Source organism: Amblyomma americanum, chromosome 5 (assembly GCF_052857255.1).
Source record: "Amblyomma americanum isolate KBUSLIRL-KWMA chromosome 5, ASM5285725v1, whole genome shotgun sequence".
In the NCBI taxonomy this organism is placed as follows: domain Eukaryota; kingdom Metazoa; phylum Arthropoda; class Arachnida; order Ixodida; family Ixodidae; genus Amblyomma; species Amblyomma americanum.
Window position 1 is genome coordinate 133,632,961 of NC_135501.1, and position 18,262 is coordinate 133,651,222.

Below are 18,262 nucleotides of genomic sequence, written 5' to 3' on the forward strand. Positions count from 1 at the left end.
TGCGCTGGCAACAAACTACAACCGTGTTTTTGCGATCTTCAGAGATCGTGTGTTAGCATTTATTTGGCAATCCAACCGCCTGCAGTTGACAGAAATTAAAAAATTACCGATTGCCATAACACTAATCACGTGCTCTGAATGCGAAAGCTTTATCCCCTCCTGAGCACCGTTCCAAGGTCATTATAGATTACTTTTTAATGAGACACCTACACATTAGCATACAGATGTAATGAAACGCGTACACTAGGTTTGCCTTCATGCGCCAGGAAGCAACAGGGTTTGTGGTCCACATAAAACCCAATCTCCGCTGCTGATGCAGTGTCTGTCTTTGTCGCCCATTTATCTGTGTTCCTTTTTGTCAAGCTATTTTGTCAAGCGTGCTTTGTAAATAGCCTGTATATAGGTCCTTTCAGTACATACTTAATCTCGTGTAGGGAATGCCACAATGCCACGTTGGAAAAAAGAAAGCGGTTTTCTGGCCGAAGATTTGGCATGCTTGCTTCGCAATCTCAAGATCCTGGGTTCAATTTGCTGCCCATTACGAAGACCATCATTTTTCTTTGCTGCAGATGTCACTCTTTTATATTCTACTGCCGACGTCATACGAGACAATGTTGACATCACTGGGGGTCTTTCCGACCGCTACTGTTCAATTTCCTTAGAAAAACTTCTTTAGGCAGTGTACAGACTGTCCATAAACTTCTCTTTATAAAGTCTACAGACTCTCTATAGACAATGACTGCAGAACAGTCTATAGGCAATAGAAAACCTATGAACAGACTGTAGACAATCTATAGATTTATGGCTATACACTTTTTGTAGAATTCTTTCTATACTATGAACATGAACAGACAAAAAATATTTATATGAGCTATACTTTTCCAATGGTAACGCCACCGGTTTTCGTCGCCGATCAGTCATATAATGCCGTCACATTAAGAAAAATATGTATGGTATCAGTACCTTAATAAAAAAAAATATCCTAAGGTAGTAATGTACCTTTCTCGTGACCAAAGTTCTGGAGTGCATGCAAAAGAGATGGCACACAACAGGGCTGGCATACAGGCATAAAACACAGAAACGTTCTGGAGTTCTCCACTCACCCCGACGAATCTCATGGGGTAGGCCAAGAGGAGCTCTTCCTGTCTGAGCCGAATGACGATGGTGTTGAAAAGGCGTGACGTGGTCTTCATTTCTGGCTCAAACACTTCCGTCAGGTGAACGTAGCCATTTCCTTTGTTGCCCTAGATACGAAAACTACGTGGGAATTTGCATCACTTGAAGTAAGCGCGTCATGATTAGTATTGACAGGTGTTCTAGTGAGTGTACTGCAGTAGGGCCCCAAGTTCACTCTACAGCTAAATTGTTCTTCCCAAAGGTTGAAAGAAACACTGCACTCCGGCAGCTCGATTGCTTTTGGCATACCTGAAGTGCTTAGATTGATCTCCTCGAGTTTATCACTATAGTGCTGAGCAGCAAGTGCTGCATACGGACACTATTTTCGTATAGGCGATTTCCTCTCGGTTAGTTTTCCACTCACGACTGCAAATCAGCTGTCAAGTTTTTCAAGGTATGCTGTTAATTGCAGCGGCTATTTTAATTCCAATTTTGCCCTCCCTGTGTATTCAAGTAAATGAGCATCTCGAGGTATTGCTGCATGTTTCAAAAAGCATAAAGGCTTGTAGCACAGAATGCCAAAAATAGGCCACATTGCATGTAAACATAGTTGCGAAAAAGTTAATTTGATTATGCCTAAAGTGCATGTGAACGCATACGAAAGCTCCAGTGAAACACAGCTTCATAGATGTAGTGTTACGATTGGATACCCCAAATACCGCCGTTACCTACCGCTAAGACATGGCTACATTGGTAGCGAATGCGTTTTCTGCGGCATAGAGGTTGTACTGGGGCAGTGCTGCTCTGCGAGGAAATTTGTGCTAATAAAAACAGTTTTCCGTGTCCCGTGAACTCAGGAAGTAAATCATACGTGTGCCATATTATCGAACGCAGTGACGTTCCTTTTGCTTAAAAATTCAGTGCTGCCATCTAGTCGCTAACGTGGAAGTCACCGCCGGAAGAAGTTCAAATTACAGGTAGGTGTGGGCAGCGGCAGGAAAAATGCCGTTGCAGTGTATCTTCTGCCAGTATATCAAAAGCAATCATCATCGCTTCGGTGCAGACGGTAGCAGCGCACGCCTTCAACTTCATCTCTGACCACCTGATTCTCTCAACTGTCCTCTGTCAGAACGAGACGGTGGTAGTAGCCGTTTGACGCAAGTGGATAGCCCCGTGCACACTCTTCTTTCTCCTCACCCCCCCCCCCATAAGCACAATGAACAGCGCCGATTGCTAACCGCCTCCTCCCACTGTCCCTCACGTTCTACTGCTCCCATCAGCCACTGCACTGCAAGGTATAAGGCATAAAAGCATGAGGTTCTGCGTGTGGCCTATTCGGTAACTCGATCATTCCGAAACAAAATACACGCCGTTATCCTGCCTTACATTTTCTCATCATTATCATCACTTCGATAAACACACCGGCACCTAAAGCCAGGCGCAGTACCAACGTCTCTTTCAATACCTTTTTGTGGGCTTGCCGCGCACCACACGTTGCCACCATACCCGAGGAAGGTCCATGACCTAATCACTCCATTTAATTTTGGGCCGCCCAGGGCTGTGCTTTGGTTTTCATGATATCATTCTGTGTGCGGAAGAAACCCCTGAATGCCCTCTCCCTGCAGCAACGCACTGCTTTCATGCAAAACGGAGATTCCTCCTCTTGTTTTAGCCAAATTAATCGCTTATGCTTGTTTCCTGATCAATGCTTCTCTCCTGTTTTCCACGATACTCCTATCCTTTTCTTTTTAGTTCTTCACCGCATTAATCTTAGAGTCACATCACACTTTTCGGGTCTCCACATTAGTCATGTCATGGTTACTGTGGAGCTCAGAGCTATGTCTGTGTGCCTGCACGTTAAGGGTGTGAACACGAGCCTGATACGGGGGTAAAGCTACTGGCTCAAATGGCGCTCAGTTCCGACAAATGAAACAAAATGGTCCACTTACTCCCGGCGTATTGTTCACCAGGAGCGTGACCTGCATCTTCTTCTTGCACCCTGTAATGCCATTTCGAACCTCCGCCGACTCGTACGCTTCGTTGTCGCAGGGAACGAGCAGGGCTTTCATGCGGACATCAGCGAAAGCCAGGACTCCTGAGGACATCACTGCCAAGGCAACGGTTGCTGCTAAAAGCACCTTCATGGCTAGTTACGAGAATCGCCTACGTTCTAAATCCATTATCACCGCGCCGACCCGCCACTCTTCCGGGTCTTCGAGCCCACCGTTCGGCGCCGGCGCTCCACGGCATCAACGCAATATGGCACCGCTTGTTGTTGTTTACCTGATCAGTAAACATGGCGCATACCCACGCGGGAGGATTTACGAAGGTATAGCGGTGAATGCGAATGAAAATCATGTAGTTATTGAGCGGGAAAATAAGGCATGAAGCGGAGAAGTAGAATGCAGGAATTACTGCAACAAGAAAAAATAATAATTGTTGTAAATTTAAAAAACAACAAATGTGAACTACCAGCAATAGCTTGCACCAGATTGCTCTAGAGCCTAGTGCTGGTTTTGCCTTCGGATTAGTCTGCAACTTATTTTCTTACTGGCTCATGAATTCCGACTCCTCCAGGAGTTTTCAAACGATTATGTTCATGATAACCGTGTTCACTTCTGATATTGGTAAGAATACCTTGTTATAAATCTAAAACAGTGCCTAAGACAGAGCCGAAATCTTGATGATGACATCACTCTAAGAAAAGTAAAAAAGCGGAAGAGTTATTTGGGTCGATTTTGAAGAGCCGGGGATGGAGGGAACACTCTAAACAGCCATTCCATTTACAGTAGCAGAACAGGTATTGTGTTTACTTCCAGAAAAGTGGGGAAGACGCCATCCTAGGACAGTGTTGGACGCTGTTTGCGTTTTTCTGACACCCGTCATTATTATCATTCTTGCGATGGTAGGAGGACCACCTACCGTTTATCTAGTTGAAAACGAAGAAGAAGAAGAATGTGAGCCGCCAGATAAGGCTGGTGAGCGCGCCATTCGTATAGTCATTTCAAAATTGGCCCTACCGGGCTCCTCTGATGGGCTTCACAGCGTCGTGAGGCTCCAGAGGAATTTGCAGAGCTACGAACGCCGTAGCAGCAGCAACCATGAGCCAAGCGATGCTAACGCCTTCAGGCCGGCGAGGTTCCGACATGGTGGTGGTAGTGACGACGTCCCACATGAAGATGTGCGGCCCTGAGGCGGCGGCTGAGCATGAGCGGCAAGCAATCGCTGGCGGCCTCGTAAATGCAACAGGATCACTCCGGAGGTCGTCGTACGCGGCAGAGCACGAGCGGCAAGCAGCCGGGTTCGCGAGTGCATCAGGATCACTCCGGAGGTCATCATACGTCCGAGGCCAGCAGCCACAGGTGAGCTGAGCCGAGTCTCAAATTCTCCCGGCTGGAGATCGCATGGCTTCTTGGGGGATATCTTTGATTAGTAGTAGCTGGCAGGCCTTTTTGTTTTCTTAAAAAGTCACCAAAGTTTTCCTACATAATAGAGGGCAAATTCGAAAATCTCGATGAGCGATTGCATGTTGGATCATGCGAATGCACAGGGCATAATTATCCACCGCGTCCGCTCCATCACCGATGATAGCAGTTTATTGTCCAGAAAAAATGCGCAGGAGTCTACTGTGACCGAACACTACGACGATGAAACTTTTGCCGACGGCCACGTAGTTTACCTAACCGGTACTTCCACGTCTATGTTGTTCTGAAATAAAAAGTATCTTGGGGGTCACCCTGCCCTACGGCGGAAAAGTCACATATATGCGTATACATCAGCGCAAGCTGTGCCCCGATGCCTTTCACCATTTCCGCGGTGCTTTCGCTCCAGACCAGCAGTAGATTATTGCACATCTCCGATTCCCAGGTTAACATCTCGCCTAATGCTGAGGCGCACTTGCTCTACGCTGTCTTGGGGCATCGATATCAAACCTCTTAACCTCTTGGTTTCTAATGCACACAGACTAGAGTATGTAACTTAACTGTGGGGAATAAAAAAGTATAGCTTAAACGGGAATCGTAGCGTAATCCGCATTTTCCTGCTCTTACGCCATTCAGTATTCTCTTCTGTGGGCGGACACTTGAAAAGGACTAAGAAACAAGACACGGGACACGCGCTTTTCTTGCAACTGGTATATTGGGAAAGAAACAGACACTTAAGTGCGATTTAAAAACGACAGCAATAAAAACTAACAGTTATCAATCCAAGCCCACCAAGAAAACAATATTGGAAAGGTCCGATACCAGCCTATTTGTGTTTCGACAGCAATTGCAATGGCTTCCTAACATATTTTCCACACCAGGCGATGTGGGATGCATGCATTATCCCTCTGGTGTGCCGTGACGGGTGCCGAAAGAAGACCTGAGTTTTCTCGAAGACAGTCCGTCAATTTCCGCATTCACGGCAGTGTTCACCTGCCCAGAAAGAGGTGTCACTGCTATGCTCTCTCAGTCAAATGTTCAAGCACTACTCAGTCTGGCCTACGTGCGCGAGTCCGCAATGGTAGGGAATCCTGTAAACAACACCAGATTGACAGCGTACAAACTTCATCTTGTGTTTCATTTCCGAGGAGTGGGAAACGCGCCCTTCTACTTCCGCATTCCATTGAACCAAAGTGCAAGATCTTGCTAACACTGTAGGGGTGGACGGAGCTCCTCAGATTTCGTTTCTTTTGGCCACGCGCCACAATCTGCGCGACGATCAGTTCAATTATGGGATAACAGCAATGTTATGTCGTGTTGGCTTGGTAAAGTCATGTGTAAATTTCATGGCATTTTTTTTCAAGATAATAAAAATGTATCTCTAACCCAAGCCAACTCGAGCAAATACGCTGTCATCTCAAAAATACACGACTGTCGTAGGGTATAAGAGACACTGCAAAAAAATGCGAGGTCAGAGTAGTCCCCTCGGCCCCACAATTACATGAATATCATGCCCTGTGGTACGGATGAAGGCGGAAAATGAAGACCGCGTCTCCCGCTCCGTTTGGATAAAATGCGAGGCGGAGTTCATGTGCTGTGAGTCTGGTGTCGGTTACAAGATTCCGTACTTGGGCGGACACACCTACATAGGTCAAACTGGACGTTTTTTAAACGTTCCTCCAGAAGAGCACAATAACGACACCTTTTTCGAGATGTTTGAAAATTGCCGGGAATGTATAAAATATTAGCCTATCTTCGAGCAAGAACATGCCGTGTTTCGGTATCCGCAACAGCACACCAGTGAGATGATGGAAGCATACTACGTCACCTCCAGTGGAAAATGTGTCAGCAAGCCATCGCTCTCTCTGTAAAAGAAAGAATTAGGCTATCTTCGAAGATTCCAAGTTTGTTTTCTTCGTGAGCTTGAATTGATAACTCCTAGTTTGTGTTCTTGTCGTTATATCGTATTAAAGTATCAGTTTGCATTACAATAAGCGAGTTGTGAGAACAGCGCGCGTCGTTTGTTTTCTTTGCTCGTCGTTTAAATGTTTTCGCCTTCAAAACATCATGAACAGCTTACAACTCGCCCAGCTTTTTATGCAGTGTACTCTCAATTTCCGATAGTAGGTGTGGTTTGGTTTATGGGAATTTAACGTCCCAAAGTGACTCAGGCTGTGAGAGACGCCGTAGTGAAGGGCTCCAGCAATTTCGACCACCTGGAGTTCTTTAACGTGCTCTAACATCGCACAGTACACGAGCCTCTAGAATTTCGCCTCCATCGAAATTCGACCGCCGCGGCCGGGATCGAACCCGCGACTTTCGGGCCAGCAGCCGAGGGCCATAACCACTCAGCCACCGCGGCGGCTCCGATAGTAGGATTCCATCGTCCTCAGTACATTCACCTCGTAGCACAAGTACTCACGCGTCTTGGAAATGCTGTGTGTCGTTGGTCTCCCGCAAAATGTGTAGGAGTGAATTCACTCTGCTAACTTTAAATTTTTATTGATTGCCACAGGATTGTAAACGTGCTAATGAACCGACTCAATCACCGAGGCGAAAACTTGGGCAAGGTCTCTTGAGGGTTACTCACAATAGTCCTATTAGGTTCTCGTTATTGTTTAAATCTGACTGCTGGGTTTCCGGGCTACACCTTTTTGACTAATGCTTTAGCGGATGCCGCCTGCGGTTATATTTGTGTTCACATTCGGTATCCATTTCAAGCTTTTAGAATTTCGTTTTCTTTTAGAGTAGCCCTTTGGAAGTTAGAACGTGTTATACCTAAATCTAAAGGAACCAGAATTTATCCAGTCCGTCTCTTTATTATATTTTGCTGCAGATTTCCAGACTTGAGGAACCGACAGACGGCCAGGACATTACGTGCGACGTCAGCCTTTCCTACGATGAAGAAAGCCGTTCGCCCATTGTTCGCGTCATCCACCACGGGAACAAAACTTACCTGGAACAAATTGTTCTAGATGCGCCACCTAGCTCTGGAGGTGGCACTCGTCCATTGTCCTACCAGACTTCACGCGCTCTGAGCCGCTCGCCATCGCCGGGGAGTCGACCCTCGTCACCACTTTCCCGACCGCCAACTCCCATCGCACGGCCTTCGTCGCCAAAGTTTCGGGCCATGTCGCCTCTCCAGGCAGCTCGGTTATCTTCATACAGGAGGACCTCACCAAGGTACGAGGTGACTGCAAAGTTTTTATGCGAAGCATATTATCAGCGTTTCACTTCGGCGCTCGCTACTGTTACACGCCGGCTTCGACCTTGAGCTATACCACGTGACACCATGACGTCACGACCGAGGAGAGGCAGGCTGCATCTTGCGCCGTCGCGACGGTTGCGCGCCGGGCGACCACGTGACACCATGACGTCACGACCGAGGAGAGGCAGAGCCGCATCTTGCGCCGTCGCGACGGTTGCGTGCCGGGCGACCACGTGACACCATGCCGTCACGACCGAGGAGAGGCAGAGCCGCATCTTGCGCCGTCGCGACGGTTGCGCGCCGGGTGACCACATGGTACCACGTGACGCTACGGCGACGGTATATAAGGGAGGCTGCGCTTGCCTTCGATAGACACTCGTTGCGATGGCTCCTGGAGGCGCGGCTCCGCTCCTCCCGCTAGGGCCGCTGCAGCCGATCACGTGGTCTAACGTCACGCCAGCTGAGGAGAGACGGGGCTCAACTCGCGCGGTCACCGCGCGGCCGCGACCACCAAGGCTAACTCCCGCTCCTCCAGGAGATTGCTAAACAACGAAGAGATTAGCCTGACTTACGGGCAGGCGATACCGAATCCCTTTCACAAATCTATTATGCTTCGCATCCTAGGCTTAACCTTAGCTAAGCCAGGCCATTTTTGCGTTTTTACTACCCTTATCCCTACCGTGGTGCAGCTGTGGCTATGACACTCTAGTTCAGAGCTCCAGGGCCAATGCCTGGAACGACTGATTTAGTTTTCATGTCATTAGGTCGTGACGTCCACCTTGGCGTAAGCGATAGCCAGTGGGCATACAATCCAGCAATTACAGATGGAGCCGGTCCATTCGCAGCACCTCTGCTAGCCGCTCTACTACCGCCGCATCAAGTCAGCCTTGTTACAGAGACCATGTTACCTCAATTGCGCCGACACCCACCAAACACTTCCCGATATGTTATAAGCGCCTATAAAATTCGTGAGGCGTGCTAAACACGTCGCAATGTTTCGTAATTGGCCGGCAACGGTGTCCTTCTGCCAATGCAGCATGGCCGTCAGACTCGTTTCTGCCAGTACGTGGCAACAAGGCGGTGTTTCTGTCACAACGAGCATGGCGTCATCCGATTGTCCTGCGTGAGGGGGAGCTGTGACTTCAGGCAAGACAAAATAAAACGAAAACTAAAAGAATAATTGGAAAATACGAGTCCCGCCTATGCTGTCGTATCCACGTTGTGGCATTCGCATTTCCATTAGGGTTAAAATGGAAGAGCGTTCCCTGTGCTCGTAAATGTCAGTGCGTGCTAAAAAGCCATATTTGGTCGAATTCAATGACAGGCGCTTGATAATGTCGTTTAAGTATGCGGCGTGCTGCTTGGGGACGTTCAACACCATACCACCGACCACAAAAACAAAGTGAACAAGGAAGGGGAGGGGGGACCTCGGGGTGCTTTGCCACTAGAAGCGAGACCAACCAAATTTTAGATGCCCGTACAAATGTACACCGCACACACAAATACACGCACACGCACACACACGCTCAGACCATGGTTCCTGCGCCGAAGGGGGTGGACATTCAATTGCCATCTAAGACGACGTTTATGCTAGGAGGCAATGCGTCAATACTGGTGTAGCAAGCGTCACCGCTAAGCAGCCCCCGGCTACGAGTAAAATTCGCTAGCAATGAGAGCTTTCACCGAATCATTTAACTAAGCTATAGCATACTTTCTGCGATAATTTTTCTGCTCTTCTGTTTCTTTTCTTTTTTTAGGCAAGGCGAATTTGTTCCTAAACGACGAAGTTCCACAATGATCCCGAAGGTTTGTGTGCTTTTTAAGAGCGCAACTCTTAAGCACCCGTTCCTGCGTTCCGCGTCGTCGTTAACGTAGTCGTTGTCGATGTAGCCGGTTGTCGAATTAGCAGAGCGAAGCGCCACATGGAAGGTGGCTGCCACGGCAAGATTGCGGAGGCTGGCAAACAGCATAACAAGCCACCTGCCGCTACGCATCGCCGTAGTCGACGTACTCGGCGTAACACGCCCTGTAGCAGGTCAGAGGTCGCCCTGTCACCTGACAGGTGGCAGGTAGTAGCGCAGCGAAGCACCACTAGCAACATTCGAAAAGTAGGAATGGACGGCTTGAAGATTGCTGACATGGGAATTTGCGGATGAGTGCCTAGTAGAGTCCGTGGCTCTAGTGGCTAGCAGCGTTACACGCCATCTGCTAGTGGTGTCAGGTGACGTGTGAAGAGTTGCGCTCAAACTTTGCATCACCGAATATCGTAATCGTCTGCAAAATTGTGTACCGATAGCTACATTACGCTAGCATTTCGAGCCTTCAGCGTGGCGACGCTGCCACGTGGTCACGTGGTTGGTCACGTGGTGCGTGGTCGGTCACGCGGTTGGTCACGTGGTGCAGAGCAGCTACCGGTGGCGCGGAGTGTAGAGAAAGAGAGGGGGGAGGGTGAACCACGTCCAGGGACGAAGACGAAGGAGCAACCCCTAGCGAAACGGAGAGGCGAAAGACTGACTTTGCAATTCGGCTGAGCGAGTTCCACTGTGCCAGCTGTTGCTATCGCGGCACTCCAGGTTAACAAGAGCTAAACTACAGCCAATTTTTTTTCCAATCCTTTCACCAGCATTTTTCGCATGTTCCATTCCATTTGACTACAATTATGACACCTCAAGTTCCAGTGGCTTTCACATTTCTGAAATGTAGGTTTGTTTAATTGCACACTGAAGACAGATTTTAATTGACGTCTTCAATTGACTACAGCGTTCTCTCAACGCTATAAACGAAGAATTTATCACCAACGAAAGGGGAGATTATAAGATCCAGGTCCCGGAAGCCCTAGCAGCCACTTTCAGCAAAATGCAGTCCGTCAAGAGAGCATTTTTCTTCCGGAAGAAAAAAAAAACCCAAGCTAAACTGTCGTTCATTTAGGTCTAGACGTCACGAATTTGAATCCAGTGGGGGAAAGCTCTTAAATCAAGTTACCCTCGCGACAAATCTAAGTCCACGAAAAGGACAAAGAAGCCAACAAAAATACGCCAAATTGATTTGTAGTTTTTTTTTCGTAACGGCAGACTTCTCTCTTTTTTTTGCATTATTGTACTCCGCTACTTTTCTGTAGTCCGTAATTCTGTAGTGCTTCTCAGTGGCAACTACGCAGAAATATGATGTATGACAAGATATTTCTTTGTTACTACAAGCTTTTCGTTCAAAATTTTACAGAAAATTTGTTCTGACCACAGAAACATTTCTTGTGTGTTTTTGGATTGGGTTGTTTTATAGTTGTCGAGTAAAGCCAAATGTGCTAGAAATGACCATAAGTTTTCTTGCAAGCAGCGAAAGTTAAGTGGTTTTGACATAAGCGAGTTTGTTCTTTGCGGTCATTCAAAATCTTAACGTAAGTGAAGCTGCCATTCTGCGTTAAAGCTCAGCTCACACAGTTGTGCCCTTTTCAGTTGCGCGAGTGGCGCCATTAGTCCAAGGCTGTCGGCGGAATGTCGCTACTCGAAGAGGCGCAGCCGAACAGGCACGTGGCCGTCGGCCCGGTTCCCGCCTTCGTCCCGTCGCGGTTCTACAAGCACGATGCTCAAGATTGTGGAGACGTGCGATCGGTGCACGGATATTGCCGAAGCACTCAGGAATGAAGCGGACGACTGCGTCGCAGTACAGGTAGATTTATTTTTCCATTTTAGCCCTCCCTGGTGGTCCTGTGGCTTTGACGCTCCACTATACGGACTTTAATACACCACGATGGAATCCTGGCCCCGAAGGCCGCGATTTTTGGTTAAATGTGACAACGCCCGTTCACTCTGCCCGGTCAGTACATGTGAAACATTTGCAGGCGCTCAAAATTTATGCGGAGCCGTCGACTGCAGCACCTTTTTCTTTGCCTGTTTTCACTTCCTCCTTAGCCCATCTCTAACAGTCTGGTCGAAGCGTCCACCGAAAGTCATGCAGTATTCGGTTTCTCGGTAATTAAATTGCTTGCTTGAGGCAGGTCACCTTGCGACGTCATCACAGCCTTCCCTGATGGGCCACCCTGACAGGTCCAGAGAGGTCACGTGACTTCGTAATGTGATCCCAACTTGCTCACCATGACAGGTGCAGCCCCACAATTTTTAATTTGGCCAACTCCTCAAATGTCGCAAGGGACCTCAAAATTTTCGAAGCGCAGTCCAGAAGAAGAATTAAGTTGGATTAGTGGGTGCATTAAGGTTGATTTATGGTGGCATTAGTATAAATTCATAAGATAATCTTATGTAACGTACTCGAACATCTCAGAAGGCGATGACTCATGCATATCACTTGAGGTCAATGGAACCGGTTCCAAGTGTACTTCTGGCATGAAAATCGTAAGAAGGACGTTAGACATTCGTTGTAGACACCATAGTAGGAAACCTTAACGGCTATTGATCTTTCTTTTCAAAGGCATAAGCTTTTCTTTGGTCATGAGTGGCCTGGACGGAAGTTGTCCGCACGAACTGTCCATCATAACTTGTACGGTAATAAAACAAAAATGTTAAAGTTGATTAGGCAACATTTCATAAGCAACATATACGTAATGAAATAAAGAACCAGGAATGAAAAATAAAATCGAAAAAGTAAAAAATAAGTATAAATAAAAATATCTTCTTTAATTGAAAAATAAAGTAAATGGCATGATTGAAAATAAAAAGAAAACAAAGGAGAAAATAAAAATTGGAGAAAATAAAAGAAAATGATAAATTAACTGAAAAAAGAGGACAGAGAAAGACTTTCACATCTGTGCGCATAAGCAGATTGAAGTGCAATGATGTAATGTTTTAAGAATGTGGTTAAGAAGGCCCTTCAAGTTTCCTCGCCTTCCTTTCCATTTAAAATGCTTGAACATTGCTCACTTTCCTAAAAAACATGCCGTTCGCAAAATGGTCATTTCAGCACGTTCCAGGCATGGATTAAGAAAAATGAATCGCGCATTTAAAATGGAAGGTGATAAAATAAGCACGATATGAGTACAATATTATTCAACGCAAAAGGTGAAATCATGAATCGCAGAAAACATGACTGAGTGCAAAAAAAATCGTTCAGGCAGTGGTAGTTCTTATCTGAAACTTGCATAAAATTGTGCAGCAGTACGACAAATTATTTGTCGTTTCCGGCTTTAAAGAGATGAGAGAATCAATAATGCGCTCCCTTTGACCACTGCCCTGAAAGGAGTAACCACAACCGCGTCACTGAGTTAGCTGAAATAATCCGTTTTTTCTATTTATTTCTGCAGCCCAATTGCCCTCAGCGGGCATTTTTATTTGGTCGGGGGGGGGGGGGGGGGAAGATGGGGTATGGGAGGGCGGAGCAAGCAATAGTGAAACATGCAAATCTTTATGCAAGATCTGTACGCACACACATCACCGGTATCAACAAACAACGCACATATAAAAACTTTGAGATTGACCTAGCTGTCCTTAAGAGAAACCAGTTGTTAATATGGTAACATTTCGTGGGGGGGCATGAACAACCCTTCATCGCAGCGAACACAACGCTCCAAGAGTGTTAAAAAGACGAGCGGTCTAAGATCGTCCAGAAGCGTGAATTGCTGGGCGAGTTGGTACATGTTCGAGAGAAAAACACACAGCGAGAAAAAGACGCAGGACCAAAAGAAGACACACACAGACTTTCACCGGACTTTCAACTGATTTATTATTGGTTCCATCGCACATTTAAAGCCACTACTTGCGCAAGCGCATATACATGCCACTTTCAACAAAGTCCGGATGAATGTGGCACTGACTCACTGACAAAGAGTGGCATTTTTTATCTGGTTTGTAATGACGTCCAGACATCGATTAATGTGGCATCTATGTGCGCTTGCGCAAGTAGTGACTTTAAATACGGGATGGAACCGATAATACATCCGTTGAAAGTCCTCCGATCTGTGTGTGCCTTCTCCTGAACCTGCCTCTTTTTTTCGCTGTTTTTTTTTTGTCTTGTCTAAGATCGTATGTGCCTTTTTAGTCAAGCCGTTTCAATGAGAAATAGCAGGGAGGTGTTGCGAATAATTAAAATTGTTTGTGTGTGGAGCGATAGTGTGTAATCTTGTAAACATGAACCAGCTTTGATTATACCCGATATCCTGGGCCGAAAAGCCTTTATCTGAAGGAAAAGTAACCATCATAAGGTTTATGCATTAAAGACTGGCGCACATTCCGCCTCCTGGTACAAAGGGGTACTAAATTTAGTCTATGTTTCAAGCTTGCCTTGGGGAGTGAATGTAACTGCTTCGTTTTGATGTGATTCATTGAGATCGTTTAAAAAAGCTTGATGAGAATGTAAAATGAAGGATGCATGCTCCAGTTGAAATGTTAGAAACGTGGCGTAAGCAGGAAATTTATTTGGGGTGTTGGCTTGGTGGAGGGTATTTGTGCAGGTTACGTGAGAACAATTCAGTGCGACGGTTTAGACAAGGCATAGCGGCTGCATCACTGGATTGCGGTAGTGCCTCTTTTTGTCGCGCACATAGTCGCCCGCATACTTATATATCGTGTGTATACGCAGCTATTACCTCAACTTATCGGAGCGAAAGCGAGGGACAAACCTCTATTCCAAGACTAGTACTCAAGACGCACAGTCTACGATGTTATCCTGCTTAATTCACTCGCCGGCGTAACCGTCTCGTCGTTTCAGAGTAACGGTAGCCTTCCGCTCATTTCAGCATTTGTGGTTTCCTTGCCGCGCCATTGCAAGATCACGACTTTCCAGCAAGCTCCTTTTCACTTTATCTCTCGCTGTAACTCCAGCCGAAAGATACAAACGTCTTTACATGCCAAGGTCGCTTCTTTTTGGTGGGGTATGGCCAGAAACGGGGCATTGTCTTATCCCGTGCGAAATCGACCGCTAGATGGCTCCATGCTGAATTGAAACTCAGAGCTTCTCAATAGCGCAAGGACCTCTAACTTTTGCTTTCAAGTGGAGGCAACACGAATGATCTCATTGCTTCTGAGCAGGGGCGGACAGAGATCATAGACCAAGTGCCTTCCCGTTGCGGCTCATCGGCGACAGCGGCCATCGTGGCGGCAGCCGCTTCGGCAGCCGGATTCCAGCTGAAAGCGAACGGCACCGAGCTTAAGCCGTGCCTCGACTGCCTCGAGGAGTTCGTTCGCCGCAAGCGAGTCGAAAAGCGCGAATCTCACGAAGCGTATGTGGGTGAAGTGGAAAACGAAGAGACCGAGGTAAAGATACAATTTACATTAGGCAGTTTTAGCGCAGCGTTATTTGATAAGCCTACCGCGAGCTACAAAGAACGCATGAGCTCTTGGTGTTTGGCAGTAGAGATGTATGGGAACGCTAGGCATAACTGAAGTGTTTTATTATTGCATTGCCGCGTGCTCACCATTCGTAGAGCGCATGCGCAGAGGAAACAAAAGGATTTGGGGGTGAGGCGCATGTGCACAAGACATCCTGAAGACAATCTGCGCATGTGCTGTTGTCGCCTCTCGGAGGCCGTCTATGCTGGCGGGACAGGGTAATGCCAACTAAACCACTCTAGGGCTTATGTTCGCATTTCCCCAATTCAACCTGACGTTGGTAAGGTGGCCTAAGCAGAGCTTTAAAGTATCCCATGACGCCTACGGTGCACCCGAGGTTCGTGTGATCATCAAGTTGTGAAATATATAGCTGGAGAGAAAGGAAACATAGATGTACAGTGGTGAGCAGCATTGTCTAGATCGCGCCGACGGTGCTCGGCGGAGTAAGTCAGAGCCATCCAACGTTAGGCTCTGGTTTTGAGTTGTGTGTCCCGTGCGCATGCGCGGCCAAAATAAAGCGGTGCTTGTTCGTGGATTCTCGGCCTCATTCCCTCTCAGTGCTTGCGCTTCACGCCGCCAGGGCCGCGCTGAATATTATGTAACAGCGGCCGGAAAACCAACGCGTTTCGCGTGAATTGCATGGCGCCTACGCAAGCAAGTGCAAATGATATCCGGTAATTTCGCGTTTCAAACACGCACCAGTATAAGAGTGCAAGAAAGGGGCTTCGTTGGTTGTTTGTTGTCCGTTTTCGTTTTGTCCGTATAAGGTTAGCGTGCTACAACCACGCACCATGCTTTGCAGGCGTATTGTTTAATGGCCTGCCTTTGCGCTGTGCTATCAGCTATAGGGACACCGCATTTGTCATCCGCACAGATCTAGGAACTTGAATGCAGAAACGCACGATCAACCGCTATCACTCGCGCTTGCTTTCCTGGCTGTCTGGTTACACTCGTGAAACACGGGGGCACGGCGACGCCCTGGCCACCGTCACAGCGTTATAAAAGCAGGCAGCACGTCCTTGGCGGCACAGAACGAACTCGTAAGGTGGGGTTGGACAAGGAAGCGATGAGCAGGCACCCCTCTGTTTTTTGCCGCGCATGCGCACGGGACGCATAACTCAAACCCAGAGCTTAACATTAGATGGCGCTGACTTGCTCCGCAGAGCAACGTCGGCGAGCTCTAGACAAAGTTGCTCACCACTGTACATTCGTGCAAGCAATTAATTCCATCGGGTGCGCCATCGTGTCTTCTCATAAGTGGAAAGCTTGGTTCGATGCATCCATTAGAAACGCATTACGAGCTTTCATGCCACATCATTCGATGCTTGTTGCAAAACCAGCGCCTTAAATTAGCACGGAAAGAGCAACGTTACTAGAACAAACTTTAGGCCAGAGTGGAAATGATGAGAAGCTCAACTTTAGAAACCAAACCAATTCGTTTCTTAATTGCACCATGTGACCGTTCATAAGTTACCGGGGCTCGACTAGGCACCGAAGCGCCGAAGAATAAGGAGCCAAGACGACTACCCGAAAAGGTATTAAAACAGTTTGTGATGAACACTGCTATTTGAGAAGATAATAATAAACACTGTCGTCAATTATTCATTGTCGCTCATATCTTACCAAACTGTGCGCTTATTTTAGGCGACACTGACGAATACATTGTCAATTCAGGGTTGGAGTTGGCATAAAGCAGCCATACACTTAAATATCGTTTGCGGCCTCCGAGGAGTTATGAACGAGACTACATTTGTGTTTTGCAGGTGATAACAGCGGCCACTACCACTACGCGCTTGTCCACCACGGAGATAACAGTGCCTAAGCGGCGCAGCTACATATATGGCGCTGCTGGTGGCAGCAAAGCCACGAGCGCGGCCTCTGATTTTGCCAAATCTTCAACACGCCGTGACTCTTTCTCGATATCGCCGCAGTCACCTTCGCCCTATCGATGTCCGATGTGCAACGCCTGCAAGTCGTGCGGTCACACCCCGCCGCCTGGAAGGAAGTGAACAAAAAAAGAAGTTCAAAGCTCCGCTTTGGGCCAGGGGAACTTCTGTAAGCGTGTTCTCTTCTACAGAACAACTTCCTGCAGCCTTCGTAATAGCTCCGCGCTTCCTGGTAAGCCTGTCGATCCGGACACGAAATTAAAGGCAACAATCCCGTGGTGGAAACCGCGGATAAACGAGATCACGCATTGCGAAATTATTTCCTGTCTTTGCCACCCATGTCTCGTGATATCGACTCAAGGTACAATGGAGCCCGAATCATCAGCTGTTCGAGGCTTGTTAAGCAGGTATCGCATCGTTCACAGGAAATGGGGGCGTTTTCTCGTCGCCATTAAAAGTGGCGTCATCATGAGTCCTACACCCAGTGGGTAACTTGACCGTGGGGTAGTGTGCCTCACAGTCTCGGTCAAATGACAGATGCTCGTTAATGAATGATTCACGGGTTCATTTAAATCCCGTATATATGAAAACCACTCCCATTACAAATATATCCCTCCCCTGACGATTATGCACAACATGACGCCATTAACGGCTCACGTTCAAGTCATGTCACATTATTTGACCACGCCTGCAATTTTTTTATTGCGAGCGGGAATTCTTCAAAATTACGGGTCTGCGAGTCGACATCGCTTTCATTTCTTTGCATCCTATTGAAAAACATGTTAGCTGTTCCTGCATAGTTTACGCGCTTGTTCTCGTATTCATTACAGCCTGAACTTCAGCACCGCAGTCATCTAACGCGCTATTAGAGTTCTCACCACGCGCGTTCTTTTAACTGGTTTCGCTTCCTGAACTCCGAAACTATGAATTTAAACAACACTGCTATTCGCGAGTGCTATTCCTGCTCATTTCCGTACGTCACGGAGTGACTAATTTGATTTCCGTCGCTTTGCACCCTCCCCCCAGCCCGCGGTTTTCGAATGATGTGAAAAAGGGCACAAATTAGTTGAGCCACAGCGGCGAGGGCAGTCACGTTTTCGAAATTCTAAAAACTGATATAACTGTTACTAATGGCCGGCTACAAAACAATAATTGCGAGCTGGCGCCTCTCGGTAAAAGTTACCGATTAGAATTTAGTTAACTTTTCTAGTTAACATGATTCGCCTGTTTTTGACGTCAGCCAACACTGGTAATAATCTTGCTCAAAGAGCTTACCTTTGCCTCAGAGACCGTATTTAAAAAAAATTCCAAGGACGATTAGTATACTCATTAACGCGAAATATCAGCGCAGCC

At 47.2% G+C, this 18,262-nt stretch overlaps 2 protein-coding genes across 2 annotated transcripts in view; one reads left to right on the top strand and one right to left on the bottom strand.

Annotated features, from left to right (window-relative positions):
• The window catches only part of LOC144135036 (hapless 2-like), a 33,498-nt gene extending 30,124 nt beyond the window's left edge, over positions 1 to 3,374 (bottom strand). The window contains 2 exon segments of the mRNA XM_077667806.1: positions 1,104 to 1,244; positions 3,066 to 3,374. Of these exon segments, the coding sequence (XP_077523932.1) occupies positions 1,104 to 1,244; positions 3,066 to 3,260 (336 nt within the window). The 5' untranslated portion in view covers positions 3,261 to 3,374.
• Positions 3,375 to 4,063: 689 nt separating this feature from the next.
• On the top strand, positions 4,064 to 17,225 carry LOC144135037 (uncharacterized). The gene is made up of 5 exons (XM_077667807.1): positions 4,064 to 4,478; positions 7,375 to 7,721; positions 11,199 to 11,412; positions 14,724 to 14,948; positions 16,787 to 17,225. Exons 1-5 carry the CDS (start codon positions 4,218 to 4,220, stop codon positions 17,030 to 17,032), a joined length of 1,293 nt encoding a protein of 430 aa, XP_077523933.1. The 5' UTR covers positions 4,064 to 4,217; the 3' UTR covers positions 17,033 to 17,225.
• The last annotated feature ends 1,037 nt before the right edge of the window (positions 17,226 to 18,262 follow it).